The sequence below is a fragment of the Punctularia strigosozonata genome (assembly GCF_000264995.1).
Source record: "Punctularia strigosozonata HHB-11173 SS5 unplaced genomic scaffold PUNSTscaffold_20, whole genome shotgun sequence".
Classification (NCBI taxonomy): Eukaryota; Fungi; Basidiomycota; class Agaricomycetes; order Corticiales; family Punctulariaceae; genus Punctularia; species Punctularia strigosozonata.
This window is the reverse complement of record NW_006767452.1, coordinates 93,496-113,942: the sequence shown is the minus strand read 5'-3', so window position 1 is coordinate 113,942 and position 20,447 is coordinate 93,496. Positions and strand designations below refer to the sequence as shown.

The 20,447-nt window shown below is 53.6% G+C and overlaps 9 protein-coding genes across 9 annotated transcripts; 5 read left to right on the top strand and 4 right to left on the bottom strand.

Moving 5' to 3' along the window:
• Nucleotides 1-2: 2 nt before the first annotated feature.
• PUNSTDRAFT_77286 (ankyrin) lies at nt 3-587 on the bottom strand (the record flags this gene model as incomplete). The annotated part of the gene is made up of 4 exons (XM_007388683.1): nt 3-104; nt 164-249; nt 329-470; nt 495-587. Coding segments are annotated over 4 exons (423 nt in total), but the record flags the coding sequence as incomplete, so codon positions are not given.
• Nucleotides 588-631: 44 nt separating this feature from the next.
• Nucleotides 632-954, bottom strand: PUNSTDRAFT_77016 (ankyrin; the record flags this gene model as incomplete). Its single annotated transcript, XM_007388682.1, has 2 exons — nt 632-723; nt 858-954. Coding segments are annotated over 2 exons (189 nt in total), but the record flags the coding sequence as incomplete, so codon positions are not given.
• A 609-nt stretch (nt 955-1,563) lies between these two features.
• Nucleotides 1,564-3,690, top strand: PUNSTDRAFT_123034 (transcription factor Tfb2). The gene is made up of 13 exons (XM_007388681.1): nt 1,564-1,705; nt 1,757-1,867; nt 1,950-2,069; nt 2,137-2,242; nt 2,291-2,394; nt 2,459-2,558; nt 2,609-2,677; nt 2,737-2,820; nt 2,872-3,010; nt 3,062-3,192; nt 3,248-3,295; nt 3,353-3,431; nt 3,482-3,690. Exons 1-13 carry the CDS (start codon nt 1,569-1,571, stop codon nt 3,655-3,657), a joined length of 1,404 nt encoding a protein of 467 aa, XP_007388743.1. The 5' UTR covers nt 1,564-1,568; the 3' UTR covers nt 3,658-3,690.
• Nucleotides 3,691-4,016: 326 nt separating this feature from the next.
• PUNSTDRAFT_128523 (uncharacterized protein) lies at nt 4,017-5,993 on the top strand. The gene is made up of 2 exons (XM_007388680.1): nt 4,017-4,307; nt 4,366-5,993. Exons 1-2 carry the CDS (start codon nt 4,049-4,051, stop codon nt 5,922-5,924), a joined length of 1,818 nt encoding a protein of 605 aa, XP_007388742.1. The 5' UTR covers nt 4,017-4,048; the 3' UTR covers nt 5,925-5,993.
• A 1-nt stretch (nt 5,994) lies between these two features.
• On the bottom strand, nt 5,995-7,276 carry PUNSTDRAFT_146723 (ribosomal protein S15a). Its single transcript, XM_007388679.1, has 5 exons — nt 6,979-7,276; nt 6,908-6,919; nt 6,755-6,854; nt 6,272-6,450; nt 5,995-6,212 (listed from the first exon to the last, which is right to left on the bottom strand). The coding sequence occupies exons 1-5, from the start codon at nt 6,997-6,999 to the stop codon at nt 6,132-6,134; spliced, it is 393 nt and encodes a 130-aa protein (XP_007388741.1). The 5' UTR covers nt 7,000-7,276; the 3' UTR covers nt 5,995-6,131.
• A 154-nt stretch (nt 7,277-7,430) lies between these two features.
• Nucleotides 7,431-8,164, top strand: PUNSTDRAFT_116697 (40S ribosomal protein S17; the record flags this gene model as incomplete). Its single annotated transcript, XM_007388678.1, has 5 exons — nt 7,431-7,433; nt 7,496-7,551; nt 7,685-7,739; nt 7,794-7,994; nt 8,045-8,164. The coding sequence occupies 5 exons, from the start codon at nt 7,431-7,433 to the stop codon at nt 8,162-8,164; spliced, it is 435 nt and encodes a 144-aa protein (XP_007388740.1).
• A 503-nt stretch (nt 8,165-8,667) lies between these two features.
• PUNSTDRAFT_55793 (uncharacterized protein) lies at nt 8,668-10,819 on the top strand. The gene is made up of 10 exons (XM_007388677.1): nt 8,668-8,806; nt 8,867-9,156; nt 9,225-9,689; nt 9,746-9,955; nt 10,010-10,101; nt 10,168-10,215; nt 10,272-10,556; nt 10,612-10,655; nt 10,712-10,725; nt 10,789-10,819. The coding sequence occupies exons 1-4, from the start codon at nt 8,683-8,685 to the stop codon at nt 9,872-9,874; spliced, it is 1,008 nt and encodes a 335-aa protein (XP_007388739.1). The 5' UTR covers nt 8,668-8,682; the 3' UTR covers nt 9,875-9,955; nt 10,010-10,101; nt 10,168-10,215; nt 10,272-10,556; nt 10,612-10,655; nt 10,712-10,725; nt 10,789-10,819.
• Nucleotides 10,820-11,755: 936 nt separating this feature from the next.
• PUNSTDRAFT_55792 (thiamine diphosphate-binding protein) lies at nt 11,756-15,546 on the top strand. Its single transcript, XM_007388676.1, has 16 exons — nt 11,756-11,833; nt 11,896-12,032; nt 12,093-12,185; nt 12,237-13,639; nt 13,694-13,759; nt 13,813-13,863; nt 13,920-13,947; nt 14,002-14,052; nt 14,103-14,479; nt 14,537-14,787; nt 14,838-14,947; nt 15,003-15,105; nt 15,160-15,178; nt 15,236-15,290; nt 15,345-15,389; nt 15,421-15,546. Exons 1-9 carry the CDS (start codon nt 11,784-11,786, stop codon nt 14,159-14,161), a joined length of 1,938 nt encoding a protein of 645 aa, XP_007388738.1. The 5' UTR covers nt 11,756-11,783; the 3' UTR covers nt 14,162-14,479; nt 14,537-14,787; nt 14,838-14,947; nt 15,003-15,105; nt 15,160-15,178; nt 15,236-15,290; nt 15,345-15,389; nt 15,421-15,546.
• A 354-nt stretch (nt 15,547-15,900) lies between these two features.
• Nucleotides 15,901-18,290, bottom strand: PUNSTDRAFT_108770 (DUF1692-domain-containing protein). The gene is made up of 8 exons (XM_007388675.1): nt 17,971-18,290; nt 17,837-17,907; nt 17,668-17,786; nt 17,520-17,611; nt 17,397-17,459; nt 17,247-17,345; nt 16,978-17,194; nt 15,901-16,928 (listed from the first exon to the last, which is right to left on the bottom strand). Exons 1-8 carry the CDS (start codon nt 18,260-18,262, stop codon nt 16,226-16,228), a joined length of 1,656 nt encoding a protein of 551 aa, XP_007388737.1. The 5' UTR covers nt 18,263-18,290; the 3' UTR covers nt 15,901-16,225.
• Nucleotides 18,291-20,447: the final 2,157 nt, after the last annotated feature.

The following is a 20,447-nucleotide window of genomic DNA, read 5'->3' as shown; positions in this document are numbered from 1 at the left end:
CTTCAGGGATTACCGCAGCGCTCGATGACATACGCACGAGCTCGCTTCTGTTCCTCTCCCCCAACGCCATCCACTTGCTCGGGAGTCAACGAGTCGAGGTTTTCCTGCAGGGTCAAGCCCGTAAGTGGGCAACAACGCAGCTGAGGGAACTCAGGGCACGAACCCTGGTACGATCGGCACCCGCCTCGATGAGAAGGACAGCCGCTTCGGCATGCGCAGATTCCATGGCAAGATGCAGCGGCGTGTTCCCTGCAAGGAACACGAGTCGATAATCAAGACGATCGGTGAGAAAGACGCGTTCCGGCTTCCATCCGCGTTGAACACCCACCGATCCGATCCGCAGTGTTCAAACGCGGCTTTTGGGGCGCTGCTTCTTGCGGAGGGTGAAGGAGGAGGCGTATCATTCCAGTAGATCCCGTTGTTGCTGCTCTGTGAAGAGGTAGTTGATTGGAGCGATCGCGCGCATTAACCTAAGAGTTCTTCGTTAGTTTGACGAGCGAGAGGAGAGGAAGCCAACATGCATCGGCGCCGCGCTCTATGAGGAACCGACCAATATCCACGCGGGATTTGGACGCGGCGTAATGTCTACCTCACTCATCAATCATCCGCCAAACCCGACCTTCGTTCGGACTTACAACGGAGTAACACCTTTGTCGTTGCCTCGCCGAACGTCTGCACCCGCACCCACGAGCTCCCGTACGACATCTTCATGGCCGGCACTGACTGGGATAAGACTGCCGATCAGCACAGGCATCGCTGGACGTGTCCAATACAATAAGAACGGAGATATATGCGCTCGCGTGTATCGCGGGAGGGCCGATACAATAGCATCATTCAGCAAAAGATACGTAACATACCTGCAGAATGAAGCGGAGACCAGCTGCTTCCATCAACCTTGTTCACGTCGGCTCCTCGGTCGATCAGAAAACGGACGCATGGGAGAGAGCCGGAGGCAGCCGCCCAGTGCAACGGCGTTCGCCCATCCTTGGCGGAATATCAACATGATATAGAGTATACCAAGCGGCCTGTTTCGCCTCTTACTTGATCCACAGCGTTAACATGGCTCGGGTTCTCTTCTATGAGCGTACGCAAGAGAGATAGTTGATCTGGTGGCTAGATCAGCTACAAATGTCGTAAACGGGTCCAATATGTAGATCCGAGGATGAACAAAAGTGATGAACTGTCGCTGGCTGACTGTCATTGTACGTACTGTTTTGCGCAGCGGAGTGAACCGAAAGACCGCTGCTCATGGCTTACGAATTGACGTTCGAGAAGTACCTGGGATGATCAGAAAGCACCTGGTTGTGCGGTAAAGCTAGTAAAGTAGTACAGGTTGCTTCTGAAAATATCTTGTCCAGGAAGAGGGAAAGAGGATGCATCGGTACAGTACCGCTGCCAGATAATCCAGACGCGTCATCTCGAAGACGCGTTCCGGCACTCCATGAAAGTCACGAGCCAATACAATGACGGTTCCTGCGCCTTCAAATCCAATCGTCTTCCATGTCCATCATACCAAGACCCAACTTGTAGTTCTGGAATCGTTGTTCTCTTCCGCGTGACAATATAAAATGGCTGTACCTGCAGTCGTGGAAGAAGGCGCCTTGCAACAACTGCCTCACTCCTTGCTCCCATTCCTACAAGCACAGTCGCAGGGGACCTTGACGCGCCTATGGGGACGGCCAAGCGCATGCCTGAGCGTATTTCGGTACGCGCTGCCGCTATCATCCGCGAAAGTCCATGACTGAGAGCTGTGAAGGCTGTTAAGGCCTTTGGACCAGCAGCTTGTCATGAACCTTCTGTGGCTTGAGTCTGCCGTGCCGGCGCAAACAATGCAGCAATGGATAGTACCTGGTGGAAACAATCGAAAGTGAGCGAACAGTACCGGGGCCCTGACATCTCTAGTGCGCCTCCGGTGCCTCGTCAGGCTACTCAATAACACCTTCGCGCAGGCTTTACCACGCTTCTCTTGAGATACTGTCCAGGCTTCATATTCTGAGCGGAAATACACAAGTCAGGCTCCAACTGAACTCGACCTGGAAAGCGAGCTTGAGGGCGGCAATAACAGGCGGGTAGGTTCTCTTCCCAGCTTTAACGCATACCCCAACTCAGGCTCCTAACTTGATAGTTGCTCGGTAGAACTGTCGCAACATCGTCTGGGAGTTTCGGAATTCCTGCAGAACGGGGCGCCAAAGATTCGATGGATAAGGATGGCTTGGATGCTTTCGCTCTGGAACGATGGGAGGTTAGTCCAACGTGATGCACTACCTTTCAACTACTGATTCATTCACAGACTATCCTGCACTTCATGGTTTCATCCGGCACCGCCCATAATCCTCCTCGGCCCTCAGCAGGCGTACTCTTTCTGTTACAACGCAGCGGCCTGATGGGTGGCGGGTTGGTATCCTTCAATCACTGCCCGACCTCAGGGGCTGACCGCGTTTGAATCGGCTTTCTTCAGAGGCAATCCTCAAATCACATCGGCCGGTTTCCAATTTCTGTTACACGAGCCACATGCACAATTGTGGGAGCTTTTGCTCCAGTATCTGAGGATGGCGGAGGTAGAACCATCCACGTCGCGATGATCGCGCAGTGCTGATTTGATTTCTAGGAGCGTCAGATGGACCTCGTCGAGGTGCTGTCTTTCATCTTCATGCTATCAACTACGGAGTTGGGACGGGTATGTCTTAATATCATCATCAGAGGTCGAATATGTTATGATCGGGGTTCTACTATCAGGAGTACTCGACCGAAAATTTGTCTGACACGCAGAAGGCAATGCTGGAGGACTTGCGGGATTATGGATTAATATGGCAACAAAAGGTGTGTGGATTTACACAGAAGATGCAGCTGGCACTCATATCCTGACTGCAGCCAACGTCGAAGCGGTTTTCGCCGACACGACTGGCGACCACACTCACGTCGTCGTCACCGCCCCTGCCCACGTCGGGCAGCGGCGTGTCGGAAGGCTTCATTGTGCTCGAGACAAACTACAGGTTATACGCCTACACTGGTTCGTAACCTCACAAACGAGGATGCGGTGCCTGCTGATTCCCTGTCAAAGATAACCCCTTACAAACTGCCGTTCTCGCTCTTTTCACCACCCTTCGCTCCCGCTTTCCCAACCTCGTCGTGGGACAGATCACCCGAGAGAGCGTCAAACGTGCACTCCAAAGCGGCATCAGCGCGGAGCAGGTTAGCGGTTTGCGCATGGAGACATAAACTGCGGATAGCTTACTCCTTCATACAGATCATCAGTTATTTGTCGACGCACGCTCACCCTCAAATGCGAAAAAATGTGAGAAAACACCTAACGATCGTCTCTGTGGCCTTGATCCTGATGCATGCGTCTTAGAACCCTCTTATACCCGTGACAGTGCAGGATCAGATACGGCTATGGGAGCTTGAAAAGAACAGGCTCAAGTCGCAGGAAGGTGGGTGCTCAATCTTAGTGCAATATATTCATCTGCTCATTCTCAGCCAGGCTTCCTCTACACCGAGTTCGCCTCGCAGGGCGACTACGAGTACGTCCTTAACTACGCGAGGGAGCTAAATGTGGTACTTTGGGAGAACCCCGTCAAGCGTTGCTTCTTTGGGAGCATGGAAGGGCACGCCAACATACGAGGGTTCATTGAGCGGCGGAAGGCGCAGGCTGGTTAATTGTCAGACCTGCCCTTTTATGGGCACAATAACAAACAACCTTCTTTCTCGATTTACTGAGATCTGCGCACCTAGTTGCAACAGAGCTCTGTGCCCTAAACATGACGGGTTCAAATACGGTTGAGATGTGCAGTTATACCTGCATACACTGACAGACCTTATATCTTTTATGCTGGACAACGGTGAAACCTTGTGCGCTTAAACTTGAAGGGACAACCGCCGACACGTGAGGGGGCACAAGGTCATGTGACGGAACCATATTGGCGTGCGAAGCACACGGGCGTGGATCAATGTGGATAGCGGAAGGCTCTTGTTACTAACTCTCTTCAACTCCTCTTGTCGTCGCCAGCGCCCACCGTAGCGGGCTGTAGCTCACCTGCGGCCCAGAAAAATGTCGACAATTTCGGTCGATAGCGTCGCGCCGGTCATCCCGGAGCGGAGACCGCATTCTGCCCTCGAAGTCATTGATGTTGACAACTTGGACGATGATGTACTCCTCATGGAGAGCCGCCGGCCTTTACAACGACGGAGGTTGGACTCCCATCCTAGCTTGGACGCTGGCGTGATACGGCTGGATGACGATGACGTCGTCGAGGTGCCCGTGGCCTCGGGCTCCGGAAGTGGAAGAGATGCGCCGCGGCGCACCGGAGGTGTGTATGGTGTGCGCTATTACCTGGTCATTTGAGCTCTAAGTACTACTTTGTACAGGAAACCGATTGGCCTCCCTTCCCCCACCCCTTCCTCGAGTTGATCCTATTCCAGCCGTCCCGGCCGTGCCGCGACATCTACGGTCACAACAGGGCATGCCCCTTCGCCGTCAGACTTTTCGTCGTCCCGTTGGAAATACAATCCCTCAAGGTGTCGTTAGAGCAAACGCGCAGCCTTTCGCCTTTGAGCAGGACATGGGTCGTGGACCTCGCCGAGCTCCCACCCCACCGCCGGCACCGGCCCCTCCTTCTCACCATCAGCCCGCCATGGGCCTTGGTGGTGCCCTCCTCGCACTCAACCGACAAAACTCCGAAGAGTATCATGTCGAACGCCCACAACCGCCTACACGACCTAGACATGGCTTTCAGCTGCCATCGTTCGGGCAGGTCACCGGTGCTCTAGCTAGCACAGTCCGCCACATCATGGACATCCCGGCAGGGCTTGGTCTCGGAATCTTTCCGCACTCGCCACCCGCTATCCAGGATGAGGATCCGTATCAGGGTTACAGAGATCATCTCGCGACGCGCTATGCTCGTCGACCTTGGCACGACGACTTCGATGATCTGAACTTTTGGCTTCCTGACGACATCGAGATCGAGAGGCATCACTGGCCGTTGAGAGATGGCCGTTTCCCCATTTACGTGAACCGTGATCGGCGGAAAGATCCCGACTACAAACAGCAATATACACACGGAGAAGGCAAGCCACCGCCGGGTTTCAGCTTCGACTTTGCTCCTCTACCCCCGGATCCCGGACCTACGTTCATTGATTTGGTCACACCGGTGCAGGGCTCGAGCTCGAAAGTACAGGAGGTGTCCAACGAGGAGACCCTCCTTGTCTGTGCCAAGTGTCTAGATCCGCTCACTGTAGGGGGCGATGCGGATGCGGATGGGACGGAGCGGGCCAGGAGAAGAATATGGGCGTTGCGATGCGGCCACATGATCGACGGCAAATGCCTTGAAACGCTCATGAAACCGCGAATACCAGACCCCAACAGCACAGCGCCCTCGGCCAGCCACAAGAAGGGGAAGTGGAGAGCTGTTGAGACTGTCCCACCTATCGACGATGTCGCCAAAGTGGCGAAGGGGAAGGGGAAGGGGAAAGAACCTATGCGTCGCACTGGCAATATAACGGCGCCGGACCTTGACGCCGAGGTTCACATACCTCACGATGACGAGAAGGCGCGACTGCCTGCGCATTCAGACCCGGCCTTGACGGCAGCGTCCTCGTCAGCTGTTGCTTCCGCTTCTGCCCCAGAACCGCCGTCAATACGTTCGCGGCTTCGGCCGCGCTCGTCATGGGGCGCCTGGATGCCTGGCCCTTCGTCCTCGTCGTCGAGTCTGAACCTATACTCTCCTCCCGCATCACATCCTCCACCCCCAGCATCGTCGACCAATCGCGAGATGAAGCCCTTGCCAAAGCGTCGTAACAGACGGAAGGTGGAGACGTTCACGTGGGAATGTCCGGTGGCCGGCTGTGCCAGGCAGCATATGAGCAAAGGTCGTGGCGGCAACTGGGAAGTAGATCTAAAGAACGGTCCCATCGCCTTGTACTTGTGAATGGGCGTGCAGTATCTTGTCGACCGTTTTCGTCTTGAATCTTGGTCACGCTTGCTGTCATGAATGATAGATTGCCAAAGTGTGCGCGCAATCATTCTGAACGAAAGGACAGTGCTCTGACATGTTTCATGTCGACGCACACAGTGGATGATCCGAAAGAGGAAGCAGCGCATGTCATACACGGCATAATACAGGATGAGGAATCATCTAGTACACGTAGCCCAGCAGCTTGCCACCAACGTTCTTGCGACGAGCCTCCTCGTGGTCGAGGATTCCTGACGAAGTCGTCTACGCGTGGAACGGGAATGAGAAGAGGATAGATGATCAGATAAATCGACTCGACTCACGAGGATAATGATGCCGAAACCACGAGCAGGGAGCAACAAGTTGACCCAAGACTCGATCTGCTTCGCCTGGACGTTGTACCGAGGCGAGATGACGCCGGTCTTGTTGAGGCGGCCATTGAGCTGCACGACGATCTTGCCGGAGCGGTGGTCGTCCACAATCTCGAACTCTCCGATATAACCTGTTTACTTGGTCAGCAACGTCCTGAGAGTACCGCGGTGAACATAGGCCGCAGGCTGAACGCTAAATGTCCGCAAGATGGATGTGTTCTCCCTTGTGAACTCGAACCCGTAGGCAAGCGGATACGCGTTGTTTGGTAATAGGAGAAATGGTCAATGTTTCGGAGGGTTAAAACGAAGAACGGGTATGATATATCCCTCGTCAATCGTAGTTATGTCACTCCGAGAAGATCGATGCTCAAGCGAAGCAGAAAAGCACCGAATCCGACAGAAAGATCAAGTTATAGCGGGTAGCTTTTTACTTACCGTGGCGCTGCATCACGGAAAGGAATTTGACCACGACCTTCGAGGAAGGGCGGATAAGCACCTGGCGCTTGCCACGACGCTCAGCGTTGACGATGTTGTTCTATTCGGACCTATTGAACCTTCTGCGGAAGACCTTGCGATACAGAAACTCACAAGGCAGTCGTTCTAGGTTCGCAAATGGGACGTCAGTCGTGAGACAAACAATGAAGGCATGATTCACCCACAAGGACGGATACGCGGACCATTTTTGCTGAGCGAAACGGAGGGAAGGAGAGGGCGGGTCTCGGGGGTCTAACAGATGCAGAACAAAGGCCAAGAATGAATGAGCGAGCTCTGTCCGAGTGTCGTGCTACGGAAAGCGCGAGTCAGGACGAGCTGGGTCCGGAGACCCCATTGCAGCGGCGCATCGCAAGCATCAACCAAGAGAGTTCGAGCGCGATGTGTGAGCCGAGCTGTCCGTCGTCCTCGATCCAGAATACGTGCAGCTATATTCACCTTTTTGAGAGAGGCCGGGTCTTGAGGCGAGCGGAGAGGACACGAGGGGCGCAGGGTGGCAGGCGCGCAGTGTCTTTTTGGATGGAACTGTACAGCCGTTCTCACGCTCGGTTACTTGACCTCACCTCGCTCTCCTCCCCCGCCCCACGCCGCCGACACACCCGACAACTCAGCAGACAAGATGGTACGACAGAGCTCCATAATGCCGGGATGATACCGAAATGCTGACCTGGAATGGTTCATCAGGGACGCGTTCGCACGAAGACTACGAAGAGGGCCTCCCGAGTGCTCATTGAGAAGTAGTAAGTCATTGAACCGTATATATGATGTCTGTTAGTAGGATGGAGAGTCGGGGCTGGGTGCCAGGTCATGCGGCGGATGCGTCTTGCACAGACGATTTCATGGAAGGAACAATATTCTGATTTGTGTTTCCAGCTACCCTCGTCTTACCCTCGACTTCCACACCAACAAGCGTCTCATCGATGAAGTCGTGCGTTGTTATTCAACATACGCCAATGGGTGCGGCCTAACACGGCTTGAATAGGCTGTTGTCCCCTCTAAGCGCCTGCGCAACAAGATCGCGGGTTTCACGACTCACTTGATGAAGCGTATTCAGAAGGGTCCCGTTCGCGGCATTTCCTTCAAGCTCCAGGAGGAGGAGCGTGAGCGCAAGGATCAGTACGTGCCCGAGGTCTCAGCCCTCGACACAACTGTCTCCGGCTTGGAGGTCGACCCCGACACCAAGGTACGTGTGCTTCGAGATTCATCACCGTCAGAGATTGACAATCTGGTCAGGCCCTCCTCACGTCGCTCAACTTTGACCACATCCCGGTTAACGTTGTTGTTCCCGTCATCACTGTCCCGGAGCGCTCTGGCCGTCCGCCGCGACGGAACGTCCCCGGCGCTGGCCGATGAGTGCTCTCTGCATCCGAAAAAGGCTCTTCGGCTTCAAGGAGTAAGGCGCTACTCGTGGAGCAGTCCCCTCCTTGCTTTGTATCCTCCTATGCGGCGCATCGTCTCTGTCTGTCATGTATGCATACATGTCTCGAATGCATATGCAAAGGTTTCCCTGCAAGGATATATCATGCGAGTCGCGCGAGCTATGGTCGATGTGACTGTCCCTCGATTTTTCTCTACTCGTCACGACCCGCATTCCATCGCTTCGGACACGGACAACAGTAAGTTATATGCTGCAGATGTGGCTGTGAGGAATCGGTCATTTCCATGGCATAAGCGAGGATGCTATCGTCATGAACTCAGTCATGAACGACATGCGCATGCAGGTTATATACGCGATTGCTTCTGGGGCCGTGTTTCATTCGCGCTCTCTGCGAAGACCCTTGCTAATATTCGCCCGCCTCCATAGTTTGTCAACACCTGCAGGCGGAGACCCTCGATGGTACTGACCTGAACTACAGCATACGCGCGCTCGCATGGCCGCTACACAGGCCGACGGCTCTGACCACAAAGACTTTGTGCCTCCAGACGGATCATGGCACAGCATCATTGCGCCTGACAGTGAATTTCCTCCCGAGGCCGGGCGCTACCATCTCTACATAGGTACGATCCACCTGCTCATGGTTCAATCAGGGTATGCTTACATGCCGTTGGGCGTTCTAGGCTTATTCTGCCCGTTCGCTCACCGAGCTAACCTTGTGCGGCATCTGAAGGGCCTCACATCTCTGATAGATGTGTCCGTAGTAAAGCCCTATCCCAAAGGCGATGAAAAGGGCTGGCCTGGCTGGTGCTTCCCCAAATCGGAGGATGAATACCCCGGTGCAACGCCGGATAAGTTGTTCGGGAGCGAATATCTCCACGAGGTTTACTTCAGAAGCAATGAACAGTATAAGGGGCGGTACAGCGTGCCCGTCCTTTGGGATACCAAGAAGGGCGTAATCGTCAACAACGTAAGGGCTACTTCCGGTTCCATGTTATGAGAGGGTGTACATCTGAATTTCCCTCGTCACGATCGCAGGAAAGCCCTGAGATCCTCCGGTTCCTGCAAACGGCATTTGACAACCTGCTCCCGGAGCCCTATCGATCTGTGTCCTTCTATCCTGAGCATCTTCGCAGTGCTATCGACGAGATCTCAACGTGGATGCAGCGCGATCTGAACACGGGGGTGTACAAAGCCGGGTTCTCGTCCACGCAGGAGGGATACGACAGGAACGTCGTCCCAGTGTTCGAGGCGCTCAACAAGCTCGAGAAACTTGCGTACGAGAACGGTGGGCCGTACGTGCTCGGGAAGGAGCTGACGGAGGTGGACCTGCGGCTCTATCCAACGCTGATCCGATTTGATACGGTGTACGTTCAGCACTTCAAGTGCAACCTCGGGACTATCCGACACAACTACCCTGTTCTCAACAATTGGATGAAGAACCTCTACTGGAACGTGCGTGGATTCAAAGAGACGACGGACTTCAAGCACATCAAGGAGAATGTGGGTTCCGTCATCTATGTCAGTCATGTTGAAGATTCTTAAAGTTACATCTGTAGTACACTAAAAGTCACTACGACATCAATCCGAAAGCCATCACACCTATGGGCCCGATTCCCGACATAGAGGAGGGCTACGAAGCCAACTGGAGCAAGATCACACCCGGCGGGGTTCATCTGGCCGCATAGCAGTCCATCAGGACTGAGTGAAATGCATGATATTGTTCGTTTGGATTCGGTCACCATTTCGAGTACGGGAGGAATTTGCCACTGTACGAATACATCAACATTTTTTGCGGGAATTCTGTGCAGAGATCCACGCACTCAAAAGTCAAGAGGACACGATCGCCCTTGGGATGCTCTTTCTTCTGTACGGTTACGCTGCAGTCGATCATCGACATGATGCCGTCACCGAACTATAGCGATAGGCGCCGCTCAGTATGGAGCACAATCAGTGCTGTCCTTGCCAGTCGGAAACATACCTTCTCATGAATAACTGCCTTGATCGCCTGACCGTATACCAGCACGCCCTAGACATATGATGCTTGAGTGTCCAGTACGTTACAAACGTCAACCACCGCCTCACCTCGTACAAACGATACAGCACCGGGTCCTGTGGCGGCGTCGGTCCAATGCCCCTCTGCAGCCATACCGACGGACCGAGCTCCCTCTGCAAGCCGGATAGCGGGACCTCGAGGACCTGCGAGAGCTTTTCAAGATCCGAGGGCTCAAACCGCGCCTGACCGTAGAAAGCGGCAGCGATCCACACTTCGTCCCGCCCGATGGCCTTTCCAAGCTGATCGAAAGTGAGACCTTTCGCAGCTTTCGCCTCGAGGAGCGTTGAGTAGATCGAAGGGATCGATGCAATGGTCTACACAGACATTGATTACCAGATCCGGATAATCACAATGGCCCACTAGACTCACCGTCATGGTTAAGAATCGGGAACCAAGCTATGGAGATTACAGTCCTGTATTTGAATGTCAGAATGCTGTGATCCGTCGGCGAGAGCGTGCACTTGCGTACCAACAATGTGCCGACTGGCCTCGCACGCAAAGAGGGTCTTGAGAGATGCATTACCCATATCATAAGACCGCACGCACGCTACATGTGCTGCCTGAGAGCAGTATCGAAGTCATGTGAACGCCGGATCTTCTCCTCGTGCCGTTGGCCGTGGACTAGGAACGCATGCGCTTGCTGAGGGATCTGATAGAACGACAAACACTGCAGCTCAGGTACAGCTCGACCCGATATTATACTGCAAGAGGCGAACTTCACGGTTCAAGGCTGTCGTGTGAGCCGCGCAAAGTTAGCCGGGAATGCGAAGAGAACGGCAGGGAAAGTACTTACCGCAAGGGGGATCGACATCGTAAGAGCATGGTGACTTATGAACGCAGTGTCTATGCGCAACCTCCCAACCAGAACTCAAGGCTTTGGTGAAGGCCCGAAATCCCGGATCATCGCGCGTCATCGGGGATCCGGGCCTTTGGACAGCAGCAACTTACAAGTTCTGGACGAAACAGGTCCATTCCACTCTTATATGAAGCAACGCGGCGAGTCAGACTCGTTCACCCCTTATGGCAGCCACAAATCGGCTCAAAGAGATATCGTCCAGAACGCATGGGGATATGTGCTTCGTGCGTCCTCGCGGTTCTCAGGGTAACAAGATCGTAGAGACAGATTCGGACACAACGCATCAACATATCCTCTGGTCTCCCATGGATTGGTCAAACGTGCGCCAACCAAACGGCCCTTGCCAGGATCGCTTAGAAACCGAAAACCACGTATGGTTGGGCGGCATTGGGCGCTTGGGCAGCAATGCAAACTTTTCATGGGTATCCTGGATTTGCTCAGTCGTAGTGCTTAGACGCAACGCTCCAGGTCTTCGATATCAAAGAACAGAGTCGAGATGGATGAGAAAACGTAAATCGCGCGGAGAGAGAGCGTGTAAGGTTAACCCCGGTTACCACTGAATCCCGCCAGTTCGGATCACGTGCGTCGGCCCGGCAGCATGACTTCACATCTATATAATCATCGATGCTCCCCGACTCCCAACGACCGCGACGACAACCCACACACCCCAGTACGACCATTCAAAATGCCAGGAACCGAGTCTCCTTTCCCGATTGACATCAACAAGTACAAGAAGTAGGTTGCACAGCGCTCGTCATATTGCCATATTTGCAGTTGTTGATCTTGCTATCGTCCAGGCTGAAGCTCGACCCTTCGAAGCCTCAGCTTTCGGAGGAGGAGAAGGCGACGCTCCTTCATAACATCCAGCTTCTCCGTGATATCATCGTCCTTTTCACCGCGACTGGTTCGGCTCGTGGTGTGAGTGGGCACACTGGTGAGTAACCTCGTTATCTATATTGCACCCGCAATGTACTCAGAGAATGAACTTTGTAAGGCGGTGCCTACGATACCGTTCCGGAGGTTGCTATCTTACTTTCTCTGTTTGAGGGTTCTGAAAAGTACCTCCCCATCATCTTCGATGAAGCCGGTCAGTGTATCTGCGCTTGACGTTTTCATCACAACACTCACTACCTTCAAGGTCACCGTGTTGCCACACAGTATTTACTTTCCGCGCTGGAGGGCTCCCTGCCTATTGAGCACCTTCTGCAATATCGTGCCGCCAACTCAAAACTTCCCGGTCACCCCGAGCTCGGCCTGACTCCCGGAGTGAAGTTCTCCTCCGGCCGCTTGGGGCACATGTGGCCTTTGGTCAACGGTGTAGCAATGGCCAACAAGGACAAGACCGTATTCATGCTCGGATCCGATGGTTCGCAGCAAGAGGGTGATGATGCGGAGGCTGCGCGTCTCGCTGTCGCCCAGAAGCTCAACATCAAGGTCCTCGTTGACGATAACGACGTCACGATCGCCGGTCACCCTTCGGAGTACCTGAAGGGCTATGATCTCCAGAAGACCCTAGAAGGTCACGGACTGAAGGTCATCACTGCCAAGGGCGAGGACATCGACGACCTTTGGGCAGCGATCAGCTCCATTGTCACCTATGACGGCCCAGCAGCCGTCATCTCCAAGCGCTTGATGGCTCCCGGGATCCCCGACATCGAGGGCAGCTCGCACGGTCACGATGTCATCCCGATCAAGTCCGCGATCTCGTACTTCAAGAACCGCGGCTACCCCGAGAGCATGGCCGCGGACATCCTTAACAACATCAAGCCGCAGGCGTGGCCATATCTCTACATCGGCTCCTCTAAGGAAGTCGGCGCCAACCGTGTCGTCTTCGGTGAGGCTGTCAACAAGGTGCTCGATACCCTGTCGAAGGAGGAGGCTGCGAAGAAGGTCATGGTCATCGACAGTGACCTTGAGGGTTCCACCGGCTTGAAGATCATTCACCAGAAGCACCCCGAAGTCTTCGTTCCCTCTGGTATCATGGAGCGCGGCAACTTCTCCGCCGCCGCCGGATTCGGATTCGACCACGACAAGTTCGGCGTCTTCTCCACCTTCTCGGCCTTCCTCGAAATGTGCATCTCCGAGATCACCATGGCGCGCCTCAACCACTGCAACGTCCTCTGCCACTTCTCGCACTCAGGCGTGGACGAGATGGCGGACAACACCTGCCATTTCGGCGTCAACAACCTCTTCGCTGACAACGGGCTGTCGGATACCCAGAGTTGGCTCTACTTCCCGGCCGACGCCACGCAGATGGTTGCTGTGATCAAGCGCGTGTTCTTCGAGCGTGGCCTGCGCTTTGTCTTCTCCACTCGGTCGAAGGTGCCATGGATCCTCAAGGAGGATGGCTCGCGCTTCTACGATGACGAGTACGAGTTCGTCCCTGGAAAGGACGAGGTTATTGGCGAGGGCAAGGCAGGCTACGTTGTGTCGTTCGGTGACATGCTTTACCGCTCGTGGGATGCCGTCGCTCGCTGCAGGCAGAAGGGCTTGGACGTTGGTTTGATCAACAAGCCTACGCTCAACATTGTGGACGAGGAGGTAGGGCTAATCATATCTGAGAACGTACATTCGCTGAAACCTTCGCCTCTAAAGGTCATTCGCAAGGTCGGATCGTCTCCGTTCGTCCTCGTTGTGGAGTCCCTCAACCAGAAGACCGGGGTAAGCGTCGTTGGCAGTTGGGAATTGAAACGTTTGCTTATTCATCCGCGTAGTTGGGCAGCAAGTTCGGCACATGGCTGCTCGAGCGTCAACTGACGCCGAAGGTATGACCTCGTTATTCTCTCTCTCAGAAGCGCTGATTCTCACCTGTTGCGACCAGTATGGTTACATCGGCGCTGTCAAGGAGGGTGAGTAGTCAAATAACTGGCCTTCGCCTAAAACGACTGACCGTCTGTGTCCAGGTTGCGGTGGCTTGCAGGAGCAGATCCCTTACCAAGGTCTTGATCCTCAATGTAAGCTCCCATTTCGTTCCGTCAAGACAGCTTGTTCACAGTTCCTGCAGCTATCATCGTCAAGATCATGGCTCTGTCACATTCTACCCCTGCGCCGCCCACGGCATGAAGCACTCTCCGAAACAGCACGAGGTCGGCGACGTTGTATGAGCAGGCGAAGAAAACATGAAACAAATAGCATCATCAAATGTAACATTGGTAATATAGATTGCATAGGGTCCTGTACCTATCGACGAAACTTAGACAACCAACGATTGATTTGACGTCTACCAGCTCACAAATTACGGTATACTGTATGCCATCCATGCTTCTTGACCCTCTTGCCCGCCGCCTACCCAGGCGCTGACCAAGCTCGCCGCTGTATTCTTGACCGCCCATCCGGTGATGATAATCATCGTCGTGAATAATGGATGGCAATCGAGTACAACTGGTCGTTCCGTCTGATTAGCTTACAGGGTAACGCTCGCGAATGAAGACAACGAACCTCTCAGACCAAATCCCGCGGACATCCCGCCGAGAACGTTGCGAACCACCCATTCCCTATCCAACTTGTCCTCGTCGAGCATACGCAGAGCACCGACGACGAGAGGATGATACTCCTGCTCCAGGGTCGTGTTCGCGTACCAAGGCGTCAAAGATTGCTCTGCAGAATTTGGCCGCCATATGGATAAGAGAAGGAGCAAGAACAGTTTGATGAGCGACGAGTAGAGTAGTGTGAGCGGGATATGCGAGTATCTGCAGCCCTGTCAACTAGAGATACCCGAGGATTCGAGTGTCAAACATACCTGAACAGGTGCCAGGTATTGGATTGAGATGAGCGGCGAGCGAGTCCCAAACCGGAGAGGACGAGGAAGCTGGCGCCCATGATGCCTAGGTGAAAGGCCACTGTCTCTACGTTCGGGCTTATATAAGAGGAGCAGTGTGGTGTGTAGCTCGTATAGCCCACCTACAAGGCAACCTACGAACGTCCTGAGGAACGCCTGTAAAGCCTCCTCATACCACTGTTCGGATTCTTCAGCACTCCCATTGCGTGGTCCTTCGATGGAATACCCTGTTTGTCACGTTGGAATCCGATTGATAGCATCCGGAGTTCCGGGAAACGAACCTAGATATGTCCAGCGAATGACTGCACAAGACTTCGAGTCAACATATGCCGGTGTTTAGAAGGTAGGTCGACACCCACAAGCGTCTACTGCGACAAGTAAGAGGCCAAGTTTCCCAACAAACATCCACCGATCCTAAGGACGAGGAGTGAGCCATTTTATTTCAAGCGGGGAATCTCCCATACGCACCGTTTCACGCAAGGCTTCAGCCCGCGCCTTGTACGCAGCGTCGTCATCGGCAGCCAAGGATACGACCGTATCTCGTGCTGAAGCCTTGCGCTCGCCGAGACCTCGATTGAATAGCAGGTGTCGGTACACCCCTCGTTTAAGCAGAATCAGGTCGATGAGGAGGGTCAACGTGTCGTGTTCGACATAAGGATCCGCGAACGCCTTGCAGCGCGACTGCAGGGCGAAGGCCCAGTCAGAGATGCACCAGCGTTGGATGCAAATATTACAAAGTAATGGTACTGACACATTGTTCGAGACGAAGGTTATAGGCCGATTCATAGACGGTGTATAGGTAAGGTGTTGGGGTCGTGCACGAGGTGCAGATGGGCATGTTTTGCTTTCAGTATTGCTTTACTGGCCTCCTCGAGTGTTCTATAGCATCTTGGGAGCTACAGGTCGCTGGAGCATTAGCGACGCATGAGGTTATACGAGCTATGTATATGGACAAGCAAAGATAGTTAGAACCAAGGCGCGTCGCGACGGTGCCCCGAGCTTATTACTGCGGCGCGCAAATGTGCCTTGCACGGGTCTCCTAGCTATCATATAGCAGCCATGGCACTTGCGATACATTCACATAAAGCCTGCTCTACATCGGTTCAATGAAGTTTTTGAACGATTAACCTGCTGAGCCCCAGTGGCTCCAATTTGACCTTACTCGACGGCCTTCGGCCACCTTTCCAGATTACCCTCTAGCTCAAAGACGTGTCTTCCCAGACGCTGAGAAAGCGCCTCTGTGCTATGCCACCGCATGCGCGTGAATCGTGATATATGGCTCGATATGATAGAAAAGCCCTGTTGCTCCACCCTAGAAGTGAATATAACGAGAAAAACATCATGATCGCTCAGTCGTCCTTTTTCGGATCTTTCTGAGCTGGCCTATGTCCGTTAGCCCCATTGACGCCGTTGACACCTCCAGAAGGCGTCCTTGGGGGAGGCGACGGGCCGTGTCCATTTCCGTTGATGCCGAGTCCTGCTGGTGACGGAGGCGGGAAACCATTCACGGCAGGATTCGGGGTGGGTGGGAAGTGCCCGTACAGGTTTGGAGTGTTGGGTGCGCTGGGTCCAAACTGCGACCCGAACGTCGCGGCTGTCGGTAGCGCGGCACTTCGGGATGCGGTTCTCGAGTGGGCGCCAGAGGGGGTGTATGGGCTTCGAGGCGGCATGGGCGAAGACGGTGGGTACGGACTGGCGGACGGCCCGAAACCAGCGCTGTAGGGTCCCGCGCTCGGCGGAGGGCCAAAGGACGGCGAAGGCGCGGCGGACTGGCTCCATGATGGCGACGGCGCGTGGGCAGACACGGGTGTGCCGGCGTAGCTGGTGTACGGACTTCCGCCTTCGACGGCCCATCCACTTCCCTGGCGAACGACACGCGAGCGGAGCTCTCCGCCGCCCCACTTTGCGCGTAGGCCGCGCGATGCACCGGATGCTTCCGCAGCTACGATGCCTGGGGTTGAGTCTTCGCCGGTGACATGCGAGATGGCATGCGATGTAATCCTGTAGGCGTATCCGGCACATACGAAGATGCCACCGACAACTCCGATTACACTATACGGTATGTTAGTCGCAATGCATCTTAGAGTACGCCGAGACGGACCGAATGAACAACTGGGCTAATGTAGTGGTTCTCTGGTTCACGGTGATGCTCAACGGATCCAATTCGAATTTGAAGAAGATGCCTGGTGTCCCCCGGCCGTGTTCTAATACCCTGGTGTAGTGTGTGACACTATATTGTGCGGTCTTGAGCGGCGAGGAGCGAGGAGCGACGTAAGTCGTCGGCACCACATGAAGAAAGTATTGGTATGCAATGAATGCTGTCAACACGTCAGTATCGCCAACACCATCCGGATGAGGGGTACGACGAACGATCCGTTGTAATTTCGAATGAGTCGTCGAGCGGTTGCGTAATGTCTGGGAAATAAGGACCGAAGGAGAACTCGGTGATCACATGCGACAGATTCATTTCTGCTCAAGTTATCAGCAGCTGATGCCAATCGCGAGGGAGGGAATACCCACGGTCGTGCGGGACATGTTGTACGCTGGCGTAGCCATGACCGGCAGTTGTGATATGCAGATTGGCTGAGCAACAACTTCAGATGAGCTATGACCAATGCCTGTGCAGGAAGTCGTGTGACCCACCGGTGACCTTCTTAACTTGAAGAGTGCCATATATTCTGCACGCGCCACCGTCAGGTTGATGGTTGTACGTAGGCTTGTATCCTTGGCCAGATCTACGCAGCGCTAGTCAGGTTGCCGGTGAGTTACAGTATCGCGACCCGTCACGTACCTCCTGAGGAGGACATCGAACAACCCCCGAGATTGTCTAGACTGCGCGACTGCTTTGCGCGCAGAGAGCTGCGCGGCGTGCTCCTTCAATGCAGTCGCTTGTCCGATGTCAAATAATGTCTGATGGCATGCGTCAGAATATATCTGGCGGAAGGAATGAGTGCACTGACGCCATCGCGACGGAAGGCGGATGAGAGGTAAAGACGGTCCCCCACCGCGTCTCGCAGGTCAACACTGAGGTCTGCAACAGGCATTAGAAGGCTGAGCATTCCGTCCCCGCCCGATACAAAACGATAGCACTTACACTGGCAAGGCATCTTAACCACCATATCCACGTTGATGTTCATGTGACTTCGCGCCTCGTTGTCAACGCTGAACTCGTAATCCGGCCATCCCCAGATAAACTCGCCGAGATCGTTCAACACCAGGAAGAACGCAATGAAGGCGACAAGAGCGGTGAACAAGCCCCGCGATTCCGAGCGCGCCTTATAGGACGCGGGTAGCTTGGGGAACGCATCGAAATGCTTGAGCGACTCCGGTGCCAGCGAATCGAGTGTAGACAGCAACGAGTCGTCCTCCTGAGTCTGCGTCGACATGACCGACGAGAGGCAAAGCCAACAAGGCCCAAGTAGTGAAGGAGGAGTTAATGAGGTGGCGGGCGCAATGCTACTGCATACGTGGAATGAAGCTCGGCTCTAACTTCGGGCTTACGGTGGCAACGACGGCTGACTGCGTTTCTCAGGGGTCCGCCGACTTTTCTACGGCCGCCACTGGTCCACATTGCTTTGACGCGCGCGAAACAATCAGCGTGCACGCTACAATCTTATTTCTTCAACATCAATTACACTCTGACTGACAAGTGTGAGCAACAATTGAAGGGCTCGACTCAGATGCGAGTTTGGTACCGGAAACCACAGAGGAGTCGGGCAGACCTCAAGCTGCGCGTGGGCGAACCATAACATGGGCATTCGTCCAAGAGATGAGTCCGTCCCTGCCGTGTTCCACGCCCTGTATGGCCGTGAATAACACAACGAACGGAGGGAAAAGATTACTTGCCAGTCCGGACAGCTTGTGGCCCCCGAAAGGTACCCAAGGATCAAGCACAGCCCATTGGTTGATCCAGACTGCCAGGCCGCAAGTTGAATCAAGTCACTGCAACTCACGAAAATTGAAAGACATTACCTGTCCCGGCATCTAGCCTTGACGCAATCCTGTTCGCCACGTCCGCGTCGCTTGACCAAACACTGGCTGTGAGACCGTATTCGGTGTCATCTTGGATCAAGCACAGGTGTCAGCTGCTTGGCTCAATGACTGGGGGGTGCCATGGACTCACTAGCACAATTGATCACTGAGTCTTCGTCCCTCCACTTCAAGAAGGGGATGATAGGGCCGAATTCTGGTGTGTGTTCAATAGGACAGACATCGTTGCAAGGATGGCGACTCATGTTCATCCGTCACAATGCGTGCTTTGTCTGGAGGGTTATCCACCTACATTGCGGAACAGATTCATTTCCATAGGCAATGATGAGCGTTGAAGATTTATACGCACAAATGTGATCGGGACAAAGTAACCAAGGCCATTGGCATTGCCAAAGGTCTGCAAGTTGTAACCGTTGTCTTTGCAATCCTGAATGAATCCTCTATGACGCAAGTGTGCATGAGCAATGCATGATTTCGTAGGGGTGTCGTGGCTTACTTCACTTTCTCATACTGCTTGATGTTTTGAAGTGGACCGAGTCCAGTTGTTGACTCTAAGCCATCACTAATCTCATGGTGCTGGCTATCTTCGCCAATTCGTTTTTCATCGCATCATATATATCTTCATGTATATAGACATGTTTCATGGTCTATAAGTTCCTTTGAGCTGGGAAACGGCAGGGTGGGAAAAGATATAAACCTACACCGCAGATCTGTCTGCTGTTGCTGAAGATGGCCCAAGACATTTGTGGCGCGATGGCTTTCACATCAATGTCCGGGTATACAATTGCAGGGTCGTTTCCGCCCAGCTCCAGCGTCACCCGCTTAATGCTGTTAGCTGCACTTTTCATGACCTTCTTGCCGGTCTCGCATGATCCTGTGAAGGAGATCTTTGCGATACCATGATGGTTAGTCATCCACGCGCCCCTTCACGGCAGAATCAGCTATTGATATATCATGCTCGCACCAGGACTCAAGTGAGCGTGGATGTAGCTTGAAATGCGAGCAGGAGGTTGAATGATAAGGGGGTACTCTTGCACCTCGCCCCACGCTCTTGTAGCTTTCAAGTCCGGATTCAGACAACAGAGCCAGTATGATGGGGGCACGATGTACATGAGTATGCAGTACGATAACCTTGCTGGGAGTCATGGACATCAGGAAACACACCCTCTGGGAATTAGTATCATAAAGGGGGGGATGTCAAGTAATTACTGGACTATCCATGCAGATAAAGCCATTTTGGGGCCTTTTACAGTATATAGGAACATATAGGAGCTAATAGGAGGACATAAGTACAAAAATGAGGATATCTGGAAGGTCCCCCTGAGCATTTGTCACAAAATGTTCACAAATATGTGGAATTTTATGAACTTTTTGGGCATATTTTGGTGATTTGTAACATCAATCATCTCTTCAATATGATATATTTTGGTTCAAATAACACCAGAAACCTCCAGACTTCATGTCACATCTTGTTAGATGTCTTCAGAATTTGGTCATGTGTACTATCCATTCATCAGGTATTATAATTACATTGTGCAGGAATCTGTATACATGTGTGATTCAATCTTCTTCTTATTGTGC